Source organism: Bison bison, unplaced genomic scaffold (assembly GCF_000754665.1).
Source record: "Bison bison bison isolate TAMUID 2011002044 unplaced genomic scaffold, Bison_UMD1.0 scf7180017864063, whole genome shotgun sequence".
NCBI classification, from domain to species: Eukaryota; Metazoa; Chordata; class Mammalia; order Artiodactyla; family Bovidae; genus Bison; species Bison bison.
This window is the reverse complement of record NW_011494635.1, coordinates 5,270,374-5,282,671: the sequence shown is the minus strand read 5'-3', so window position 1 is coordinate 5,282,671 and position 12,298 is coordinate 5,270,374. Positions and strand designations below refer to the sequence as shown.

The window sequence follows — 12,298 nt, the reverse complement described above, 5'->3', positions numbered from 1 at the left end:
ATCCACACAGTCAAAGGCTTTGGCATAGTCCATAAAGCAGAAATAGATGTTTTTCTGGAACTCTCTTGTTTTTTCCATGATCCAGCAGAAGGTGGCAATTTGATCTCTGGTTCCTCTGCCTTTTCTAAAACCAGCTGAACATCTGGAAGTTCACAGTTCATGTATTGCTGAAGCCTGGCTTGGAGAATTTTGAGCATTACTTTACCAGCATGTGAGATGAGTGCAATTGTGCGGTAGTTTGAGCATTCTTTGGCATTGCCTTTCTTTGCGATTGGAAACGGACCTTTTCCAGTCCTGTGGCCACTGCTGAGTTTTCCAAATTTGCTGGCATATTGAGTGAAGCACTTTCACAGCATCATCTCAGGATTTGAAATAGCTCAACTGGAATTCCATCCCCTCCACTAGCTTTGTTTGTAGTGATGCTTTCTAAGGCCCACTTGACTTCACATTCCAGGATGTCTGTCTCTAGGTGAGTTATCACACTATTGTGATTATCTTGGTCGTGAAGATCTTTTTTATACAGTTCTTCTGTGTATTCTTGCCACCTTTTCTTACTATTTTCTGCTTTTGTTAGGTCCCCTGGATTATGTAAAGCTAATTAATTCTGAGAAAATTGACTGTTTGATCAAATTAGACTGTGTGTCCTCTGACACTCTTTCAAACATAATTCAGATGATGGGCTTGGTAATTATTTGATAAGGTTATTTATATTTCAATTCGTTTCATTCTTTTGTGAATAGTGAAGTGATGATAAATTCAAACAATGTAGTTTACATGGGTAGATTAGACTTAAAATTGAACTCCAGAAGAAAAGGGGCATTTTTTTTTAAGTGGTCATCCATTTCTAACAAATAGAAAATGTCTAATTATTGAGTGAAATGAGTCAGACAAAATTAGCTACAGCGTTCATTTCATACAACTTCCTTTTTTTAACCTCTGCAGCTTTGGTGCAATTCCCTTCAACCAGAGTTGGTCCGACCAGCCTTGGAAAAGTCATTGCAAAATCTTCAACTGGACTATGTCGATCTCTATATTATTCATTCTCCAGTGTCTCTGAAGGTTAGCAATCTGCTTTTGTATTCAATCATATGTATTTTTTTTTCTTGCCTCAGAGTGCTTATAAACTTGAATGGATGGTTGACTTAAGACTTTCTTAGTAGGTTGAAGAGATGATTACACTAGAGTAGAATCCCCCAAATAATCATTTCTGATTATCTTTTTACTGGGCTTCCTTGAATCCTTAATTCTGTTACATGCCTCCCAGAGAAAGGCATTCAACAATAATCTCATATGCTTTGCTCAAAAACTTGGTAAAATATAAATGGGCATTTTTAGCACACAGCCCTGATTATGACTTCTGAATCTCTTGGGGATTTTATGAACACAGTTTGGTACAGAGTGGTGAGCAATGACACTGCCTCACACTTGCACAGTCTGAGTTGTTCCCCCTTTCACTCTTTCAAGAGGAGCAGATTTGGTGGTGCTCCCTCTGGGTGGGTCTAAACCTCCCAACCTTTAGAGGGGCTTGAGAGACATTGCCTACACTGTTGCCTGACTTCACAATGAGGATTATAGAATGCACTTAGCCATTAAGAACTGCACATGTACACCCATGGCAGATTCATGTCAATGTATGGCAAAACCAATACAATATTGTAAAGTAAATAAATAAATAAAACTGAGATTTAAAAAAAAAAGAACCACAAGGGGAATTTCCTGGCAGTCCAGTGGTTAGGATTCCATGCATTCACTGCTGAGGCAAGTTAAGTTGAGGGAAGGAGTTCAATCCTGTTCTGGGAACTAAGATCCAGCAAGCTGTAGCCAAAAACAAAACAACAGCAACAACAAATGTATTACGTAGAACTCCTGATTTTAAGTTACAGAAATCTACTCAAGCCATCCTATGCAGAAGAGTCTATTTGACTATGTATATCCCAGCCATGGACAGATTTAAGGATTTGCAATACTCTTCAGTAATGTAACCCTTTTTAAAAAATCCCTTATCCTGTCATTACTCTTTATTTTTACTGAACATGAACATTTGCTTTATTTTTACTGAACATGTTCCATTGGTGGCAAATATAGCCTTGGGGGAACTCAAGGTTCATACTCGTGAAATTTAAGAGCATGTCTGGATCTTCAACATTCCGTATCCACCTAAACAGAGTCTTGCTGGTTCATGTGTCTGTCCTAGCGCATCAGATGCTCAGAGGGAAAAGAAAGTCTGATTATCTAGCCCAGGTCAAGTATGCAATCTTTAATCTGGAAATAAAGCCATGTAACTTACTGCCATTCCCAGGACAAGAGAGGCATTTTGCAAGAGTAAAGTATAAGGGGCAGAAAAAAAATTCACATAAGCCACTGATAGTCCCCATTACAATGTATGAAAATTATATTCATTAAAACATGTATTAGGTGTAAGAGATTAGTGGGCGCCTGCCTCCTGAAGACATTGCTCATAACTCCATTTGCAAATCACTTTTCTAATATTGGTATCTAGAATATTGCTTTACCTATCTCATAGAGGTTTAGTGCCTGGTCTAGACATGCCTGGCAGCCTAGCTAAATGTGGAGAAATCATTTGGTAACAGCTCTACAATGATTGCTTCTATTCCAGCCAGGGAATAAATTTGTTCCAAAAGATGAAAGTGGAAAACTGATATTTGACTCGGTGGATCTCTGTCACACGTGGGAGGTGAGTCTGGGGAGAAGCAAGCCCAGAGGAGGAGCCAGGAGAGGGGGAATTTCTTTCATTTCTTCCACCTGTGAGAATTGGCTGTGGACCATCAAACTCAGCAGTTTATGAACCTAAGGGCTGGGATGCTGGGGTTGTGGGGAGGAATCATTGCTGAAATGTTCACAGAGAAGAACAGTGGAGGAGAATATGGGACAGTGAAGACAGGCATCTATTTCCTTCCTTGTGATATGTCTTCTCTGGGATTTTTCTAAGGAGGAGATGGTGATTCTTCTTGTGTCATGACCCTCTTCTCCTTTTTTCTTTCTTAAAATCAATGTCAATTCTTGACGTGAGACACTTTTTGCAGACTTTTTCCAACATTTATTCTTGATCTATCACTCATTCCAAGTGACTGTCCACCATCTCTCCCTCCCAGGCCCTGGAGAAGTGTAAGGACTCAGGGCTGACCAAGTCCATTGGGGTGTCCAACTTCAACCACAAGCAGCTGGAGAAGATCCTGAACAAGCCGGGGCTCAAGTACAAGCCTGTCTGCAACCAGGTGAGCAGCTCAGCTCCTCTGCCTCCTGCTCTTCAGAACCTCCTTCTTGCCCTGGCGCCTGATGTCTGTCTGTCCTCCCCTCCTGTTTATCCGACATTTGGGGACAGAAGGTTCCAGAGAGCAGAGCTTCTGTCTGGATGGTGTGAATAGAATCCATAACAGTATCTTTGATAAAATCTGGGTGGAAAATATGTGTAGGACTTACCACTAAGTTGTGTAGGAATTGAGGGAAGGTTATGGGGGTGAAGGGGCTTAAACCAGTCCCCCAGAACTTAGAGGAAGGAGGCCTTTCCCTGAGCTGAAAGGGTGATCACTAATCAGATGTGAAAGTTCCTCAGAGGGAACTGTGTACAAGAAGGAAGACCATGAAAACACAGAATGAGAAGTAAATAACAAAGGGAAAAATCAGCTGAGATAGGTGTTAAATATTTGTGTGGGGTCTAGATGCCTGAATCCTTAGTCTTGGTGTCTCTACATTCATTGGTCTTCATCATGGAGCACAGTACAGAAAAGTTTGCTGGAGACAATGAAGGTCTGTCAAGTCAGATGGATTAAGTTAAAGGCTTATGGTGATACTAACTGTAGATATTCACTCAGGAACATTTACTTAGCTTAGAGCACATCTGATCATTTACTCAGTCTTGGACTGGTTCTCCCATCAACGTCCATCGTAAAATTAACTGGTTAAGCACACTTGTCTATGTCTGTTTCTGCACTCTTACATTTTTGGTTCTATTTTTACTTTATTGTGGTGAGAAAACTTAACATGAGATCTAATCTCATAAAAAATGTTTAAGTATTCAGTACAATACAGTGTTGTTTAAAATACAGTGTTGTACAGCAGATCTAGAATGTATTCATCTTGTATAATTGAGACTTCACACCCATGATTAGCAAATCTGGATTCCTCCTTCCTCCCATCCCCTGGTGACCATCTCTCCACTGTTTAATTCTAAGTTTGACCGATCTACATATATAAGTGAGATGTGATATATATGTAATGTAATCTTTATCCTGGTGAAATGGTCTTATTTCAAATGTATCATAATGTCTCTAATGTACAACTTGAAGTCAAGGATAAAGAATCTCCTATAGCAGAATTCTTTGCAAGCCGAGTGTAGCTTACATAATTCAAGAAATATACATATATCAATTATATATATGTTTTTCAATTTTAGAAATTAAAATATTAATGTGATTCTAACATCAATTTTGCCTATATTTGTTTATTATGAAAAATTTCAGATATTAGAAGAGTTAAGATTATAACAGGAAATATACATGTATTTAATTTTACGTATTTATTATGTATTCTATATTTAATAAATAAAGATCTATAACACTTTGTTGACCTGTATCTTATGCGGTTCCCATGTCACATTGAGCCATGTTTCTCAAGGTTTTTTCACCGAGAATGACCACTAAAGTATTCTGTTACCAGAATATCTAGACAAGCTTTTGACAGATTCACTGTATTTATCGTTGTTTTGTGACATTAATTAGTATGCATGTGCATGTGCTCAGTCATGTCCGACTCTTTGCAACCCTGTGGACTGTAGCCCGCCAGGCTCCTCTGTCCATGGGATTCTCCAGACAAGAATACTGGAGTGGATTGCCATGCCCTCCTCCAGGGGATCTTCCTGACCTTGGGATCAAACTTGCATCTCTCACATTGGCAGGAGGGTTCTTTACAACTAGCACCACCGGGGAAGCCTCCACACTTATCCCTACAAGACAGGGTAAAAACTTAACTCCTTGTCACTAATCGTCAGTTTCTGAGAAAGGATTTATTGTAATAATCATCATCCCCGGAGGAAAATATTTTTGTTCTTTCCACCTCTCTCATCACTAGGGCTTCAGGGATTTTTATTTACTCTGTGTGCTATACTTGTTTTCACTCGTGATTCCTTCTGATGCTCAAGTCTACCCAAATGTCACCAGTGGGCTCCCCATCAAAGTGGTTCTTTTGTCCTCAAGTCATTTGTCCATAAGTCTTTGTGCAATTTCTTGCTGTCTGGCACAGTTTGATGTCCGTGATTCTGACAGCTCTTTTCCTGTCCCTGATCTGGAATTAGGCAAGTGTCCTGGTGGTGTCCAGTGGTGTTCAGCAACCAAAATCTGGTTCCTAGAGTTGCTTCTTCTCAAGAATGTCATTATTTTTGTTTTTATCTTTTCAGGAGACAGCAATAAAATTTCTTTTTTAAAAAAATATCATGCCTGTATACGAGAAAGCAAAAGAGACACTAATGTATAGAACAGTCTTGTGGACTCTGTGGGAGAGGGAGAGGGTGGGAAGATTTGGGAGAATGGCATTGAAACATGTATAGTATCATGTATGAAATGAGTCACCAGTCCAGGTTCGATGCTCGATACTGGATGCTTGGGGCTGGTGCACTGGGTCGACCCAGAGGGATGGTATGGGGAGGGAGGAGGGAGGAGGGTTCAGGATGGGGAACACATGTATACCTGTGGTGGATTCATTTCAATATTTGGCAAAACCAGTACAATATTGTAAAGTTTAAAAATAAAATAAAATTTAAAAAATATATCATGACTTAAGGTTGATGTTTTAAGTTATAATTTGATGTGATGCAGTTTTTTCTTTAGCATTTTTAAGCTTTTAATCTTTGTAATATTAATATTGTCTTTTCATATAAACTGACACTCTTCTATCTTCCGTTCTATAGGTGGAATGTCACCCTTACCTCAACCAGAGCAAACTGTTAGAGTTCTGCAAGTCACATGATATTGTCCTAGTTGCTTATGCTGCTCTGGGAGCCCAACTATTGTCAGAATGGTATGAACATTACTGAAGACAACAAAGAGATTCTCTAAAACTCAGTTTTTGAAGAAATATTTTAATCTTAATGTAACAGTGCTCTGGAGATAACTCTCATTTGGCAGGGGAAGAGGAGAGAGATGGGAGAAACCCTTCTCTTTTGTCTTCCCATCCATCACCCAGCCAATTTTTACATTTCATGTATCTTGTTGTAAAATGTTAAAATGCAAGTCTGCAATAAATTTATATATAATTCCATAGTTGAGAACTAAGACATAAACTTAAGTCATGATTCACTTATTTATTAACTGATGAATACATTACTAACGAATACTAAACTTTTCAAGCTTCCCTTACCTTATGTCTAAAATCAGGATAATATTAAGTACCTCCCAGGTCTATGATGATCAAAAAATAACAAGTTGAATCATTTTAGTAAACATTTATTTATAGGAGTATTGCATGATGAAAACAACAATGAAATGAATAGTTCTCCTCTTTGGACTACTCGATTTTTATCAACGCTTGAGAACAGTGAAAATTTAAAAATTTCCTGGTCTTCTCCATCTCATTTTCTTTTCACTCCCTTGTATTTACTTTAGAGTTGTGATTATAAAAGAAAAACAACCACTAAGAAGTAAAAACAGAAAAAAAATTTTACAAGATTGGCAGTACTCACAAGCATGCATCAAATGCCTGGGAGAGCTTTGTAAACGCAAACTGCCAAGTGCCACAGTTGAGTTTCTGATTCAGTTTGTCTGCAGTTAAGCCATGGAGTTTGCATTTCTAGGAAGATCCTAGGTGATGCTGATGCTTCTGGCCCATGGACCACGCTTTGAGAAGCATTGGTCTAGAGTGAACCTACTTGGTCTGTTTGAGAAGCCTCCTTAGAAACTGAGTACTTAGTCTCAGCTCCTCAGCATTTCTGAATTTCCTTCCAGGGTGAACTCAAACAACCCCGTTCTCTTGGAGGACCCGGTTCTTTGTGCCATTGCCAAAAAGCACAAGCAAACCCCAGCTCTGGTTGCCCTTCGCTACCAGGTACAACGTGGAGTTGTGGTTCTGGCCAAGAGTTTCAACAAGAAGAGGATCAAAGAGAATATGCAGGTGATGATGAGTGGGGCTGCGGGCAGAGGGCTCCTAAGGAATATCCTTCACGAGGGTCATTCTTGGTCTGTCTCTAAAGACTTTCCTTGAGTCAAAACAAGTCACCTATTCTTCCCCATGCATGAATGTGTTGTGTGTTCCTGGTGATTTTCTCCTCCTGATGTGGCAACGGGAGAGGTGGCATGGCTGGAGAGGGTTCAGGTTGGACAGAAAGCAGAGATTTTTGTTTCAGCATTACATCAGCCATTTATTCTGTCACCTTGTGCAAATGACATCTCATTTTCTTTGTTCTCAGTTGACAAAATTGTGTTATGTGATTCCCATAGATCATCTAGGCTGCTCTGACAAACACCACAGATTGTGTGGCATAGAAACAATTGAAATTTGTAGTCTCACCTCCGGAGGTGGAGATCCGAGATCGGGGTGCCCATGTGGTCAGGTGAGGGCCCTCCTCCGGGTCACAGGCTTCTCCTTGTATCTTAACTTGGTAGAGGGGGCAACAGAGCTCTCCTAAGTCTCTTATATGAATATGATATTGTTTAAATCTCATTCATGAGGGCCCCACCATCATAACCTAATTAATCACTCTTCAAGGGCCCATTTCTACACCATCACAGCAGTGATCTTGAACCTCTAAATTATCATGATTTTATTTTACATTTCCCTGAATAGTAATGTAGCTTCATTTTTATACTTCATTTAATCTCCGTGAGCTTTTGCTGTTTCAAAGTTCCTATGTAAGACTGTGCCCATTTTTGCTGAGATGTCTTTTGATTTGTGTGTTTGAGACCGTTATTGTACTCTTAGCCATAGCTGTACAAGAAACTCTCCCCAGTTTCAGGGTTTAATGCAGAGATCAGATATGCTTCTCTTGATTCTATAGTTTGACGATCAGCCTGCACTCAGCTCAGCTGTTGTCCTCTTGTCTGGGCTCTCGTGCATTTGCAGTTCAGTGCAGAGCAGCTTGGGAGTTCTGCTTTAGCAAGTGGATGTGGCTCTTGTAAGAGGAGCCTGCACATCTTTCCATCTAGTTTTTCATACATGTTTGGCTAGACTGTGGTCAACTAACCTGGTCTTCATCTCAGCACAATGCTATGATCCCCAGTCAGTGAGTGGGGAAAAATCCCCTTCATGTCTGGACTCAGAACTAACTCACCACTTCTGGGAAATATCACAGTCCAATGCAAATATCACTGTCCAAGGCAGGTTACAGCTCAGGTCAAGTCAAGGGGAAGGGAAATTGTCCCCTGAAAAACTGTTTCCATTTAAATTTGATTCTGTAATATAGCTGAAACTGATTTTCTAATAAGATATGAAAAGAAAATGGAAATCTAAAGGTCCATATTTTTCTACAGATTTTCATTGTCAACTCTGTCATATATTAAGTGTCCATAAGTAAATTTCTGACATCTCTTCTACTTAACAATTCAGTTTTCTGTACTGTCTTATTATAGTGGAAAATAAGTCTTGCTTTTCAGAATGGCACATTCTCCTTCCTTAAAGAGATCTTTGCTACTTTTCACTAGCTGTTCCTTGATGTAAATTTAGTATCACTTTCCCAACTCCCACAAAAGAATACATGTTTAAGTCTTAGGTTCATGTTGCATTGAAACACTAGAATGCTTTGGAGAAAACTGATTTCTTTACAACATTGAGATTTCCTTGCTATGATTATGAGATGAATTTCTAATTATTTAGGTGTGCTTTAATATTTTAAGCACATTTCATAACTTTTTTCCTTAAAGGCTTTACATAATCCTTTTGGGTTAGATTTACTTGTAGATAATGAATAAGTTTGATATAGGATTATTGGGTAGGTTTTTGGAGGTAGGGCTCCCCCTTACAATTCTTATTAAGTTCAAAGTTATATCATATTTAGGGGGTGTTGGGAAGAAGAAAAACAGCTTAATGCGTGGTAAAATGCAGGTATTTTGTAGGCATTGTCCAACTGCCCCTTTGTTTTTGAAAGAAGATATTTGTTTTTTAATTTTCTGTCTCAAATAATTCACTTAGAAAGATAAGGGACTGATGTGCTATAATCTGTTTAAGGTGGACAGAAAAGGAGAAGGTGTAGGAAGGAGAGGTGAGAACTCAGCAGAGGGTCCCAGGCTTGTTCACCAGGAAGCTGAGGACAGACACGGCTTTCCTGTCCCCTCTTCTTGTCTCCATCCAGCTGAAAGTCCTCCAGTCCCCAGGGGGAGGCCAGCTCCTTGGAGGAGAGGTTAATGTGATTCTTCCTTCCTTCCAGGTGTTTGACTTTGAACTGACTCCGGAAGATATGAAAGCAATCGATGGCCTCAATCGTAGTACAAGATACTATGATTTTCAACAGTAAGTGACTTGTATATATTACACACACACTGGTTTCTCTAGCATATAGCTCAGCAGAGGAATAAGCTTTCCTAAAACTTAGTTTTAGGGAGGATGTCCTGATTTCCAGCATAGGAGTAAACCAAGGGCTTCCTGCAGACCTCAGACCAGAAGTTTCCTCCAGGGCTCCATTTACCACTAATAGAAATGTAATTGGGGCCTGGAACAATGCATAAGTAAGGTCTCCAGATTTGACATTGTGGTGAATTCACTACGTTGTGCCTGTAATCCCTGTGCCTGGTGTACCTCCTCTCAGGGCTGACAGACCTAGTAGACACAGAGAGCACAGTGCCTGCAGCCCACTGTTCTTTCAGGGACCTGCACGGATATTTCACCTTTAAATCGTTTTAGAATCAGGAGGAAATGATAAATAAGGACTGTGTAATAATCCATCTTGGATTACATTCATGTTTATCCTAATGTGTGTGTATGGTCAATTATGTCTGACTCCTGGTGGCCCAGGAACTCTAGCCCTCCAGGCTCCTCTGTCCATGGGATTTCCCAGCAACAATACTGGAGTGGGTTGCCATTTTCTTATCTAGGGGATAAGATCTTCCCAACTTGGGGATCAAACCCACATTTTCAGCATCTCCTATATTGGCAAGTGGATTCTTTAACAGTGAGCCACCTGGGAGTCCCCAAGTTTATCCTAACACAATTGTAAATGTATTGCTGATGTTTTTTGGCAGAGGGGTCCACAAAGCCCAACAGGCATCATTGCTGAGTAGTCACAGTGGGCCTGCTCCTCCTACTGTCTGATGGTTTTCTCCCTAATGGGCATTTCTTGTACTCAGACACCATCCATTTCATCCAAATCCATCCCTTTCCCCCCTGTTACAACACATTTCCTCATCCTTGTAATGTCACCAAATGAATTGCAAGTAGATCATGAGCTTAACTGATGCTCCAGAGAGTGACTGCTGTTCCTTAGCAGGACACATCCTGGTAAGATCATCTGGGTCTCTAGTTTCTTGAGTCCAGACTTAATCTAGTGCTGCCTTTGTCCAGCAGATGTCTATCCCCTGGGGAGCTCCTACCTCCTTGATTTTGACTTAGTCACAAACCTAGGATTCCAGCTACCTAATTACTGCAGGAGCATGTCAGGACTGAAGAGAAACAGGGCTAATCAAACAGAGAGATATTGGAAAACGTTTAGAGAGAAGCAAATACAAATTAGCGATAAAATGAATATTTAGTTTCAAATGAAAGATCTCAAAACTCTTCTTGTTTGTAAAGAAGATATTTATGTATACATATGCATGTGTTTATAAGTATACCATGATTCTAAGAAAAGACATAATGCTAAATGAAAGTTACTTTTCTGTTCTCAAAAGCTTATAAGTGTGTTCTGTGTTCTCCTTCATTATGCTGTGAATTCCTAGACATATTCATCCTTGTGGGTTTATGTCAACAGCACAACTCTTGGCACATGGAATTGCTCTCAATGCACTCTTTAATGAATTGAATTGAAAAGGACCAAGTTAGAAAGAAAAATCAGGCCATAAGAAAAGATAACAGCAATAATACTAATGAATAAATAATGTGTTGTCATATAAACTAAGAAAATCACAAGTTATAGGTATGATTATTTAGGTGTATGCGGTATTTCTTCAGCTTAATAGTAATTACTCAATGGAGGCATCCTGTATTTTGGGTATGCTCAACATTTTTTCATTGAATGTTTATGAAAAAGAGCAAGGTATTCCTTAACTGTGATTATTCTCATCACTTAGGGCCGAAAGTTCCACCTGTGTCTGAAATGACCTCCACAGTCAGCCCTAGGTCTTGTGCTCCCATATAAATTGTATGCTTATATATTGTATAAGTCATTGTGGAATAACTGTTACACGTGAATGTTGGGATTGGACATGCAGGTGCAGTGCGCACATGAAGCAGACACCTGGTGTGTGCTTGCTGGGGGAAAAGGAGGGACATGTAGATTTCGAGTTTGAGCCCATTCTGACTGCATCCACAGAGTAATGCTCTCTATGACAACAAGACAGATTTAATAAATCCATCCTCCTCCTTCTCTTTCAGGGGTATTGGTCACCCTGAGTACCCATTTTCTGAAGAATATTAACTGGGTGAGCTGTCCACCATGGCTTCTACCTGAACGTCTTGCTTCTAGGGCTACGAAGAGCGTGTCTATACTTGGTGGAGGTGTTTGAAAGAAGTGCCTGAACTTTTGAAAGATTGTTTTTCTTTAAAAACTCTTTATGAAATAACCAAGATTTCAAATATGGGTACTAGTTTTTCCTAACAAAATAATTTGAAAAATAAAAGGGAAAAGATAGAAAATAAAGATAACCTGGTTAACCCATTTAATAAATTTGGTGCATTTTCCTTTGTTGAAAATGAATCAGTCAATCTAAGAAAGAAATAGAAAATTTTATTCAAGCTAAATTTGAGAACTATAACCCAGAAAACTCTGATGGCTGTTCTTCTTCTAGAAGTCAAGGCACGGGGGATGTAAGTTTTGGAGACAGAGGGCTCTACATGAAAAGACATATTATTGACAGTGTACATAATACACATATAAGTGTCATCGTGTTGAGTCATATGACCCCTTGTAAGATCAAGAAGAAATTTGTCTTTTAAGAAGCTGTCTTACTGATGCTGGGAGAATGCGGCTGTTTATGGTTGAGCACGTCCTCACATTGATGGAAGAGGTCCGGTACATGTATAATGCAGATGAGCAGGTCCTCACATTGATGGAAGAGGTCCCGTACCTGTATAATGCAGACACACAGCCCACAGTGAGCAGAGAGGGGTGCAAAGGGCACAGAAGAATTTTTCATATTTAAAT

General features: G+C 39.6%; 1 protein-coding gene across 1 annotated transcript in view; it reads left to right on the top strand.

Annotated features, from left to right (window-relative positions):
* LOC104985997 (prostaglandin F synthase 2) overlaps positions 1–11,821 on the top strand; it is a 19,911-nt gene extending 8,090 nt beyond the window's left edge. The window contains exons 3-9 of the mRNA XM_010836397.1: positions 943–1,059; positions 2,618–2,695; positions 3,114–3,236; positions 5,924–6,033; positions 6,957–7,122; positions 9,371–9,453; positions 11,530–11,821. Coding sequence (XP_010834699.1) covers positions 943–1,059; positions 2,618–2,695; positions 3,114–3,236; positions 5,924–6,033; positions 6,957–7,122; positions 9,371–9,453; positions 11,530–11,572 — 720 coding nt within the window. The 3' untranslated portion in view covers positions 11,573–11,821. The remainder of the gene's footprint in view (positions 1–942; positions 1,060–2,617; positions 2,696–3,113; positions 3,237–5,923; positions 6,034–6,956; positions 7,123–9,370; positions 9,454–11,529) is intronic.
* Positions 11,822–12,298: the final 477 nt, after the last annotated feature.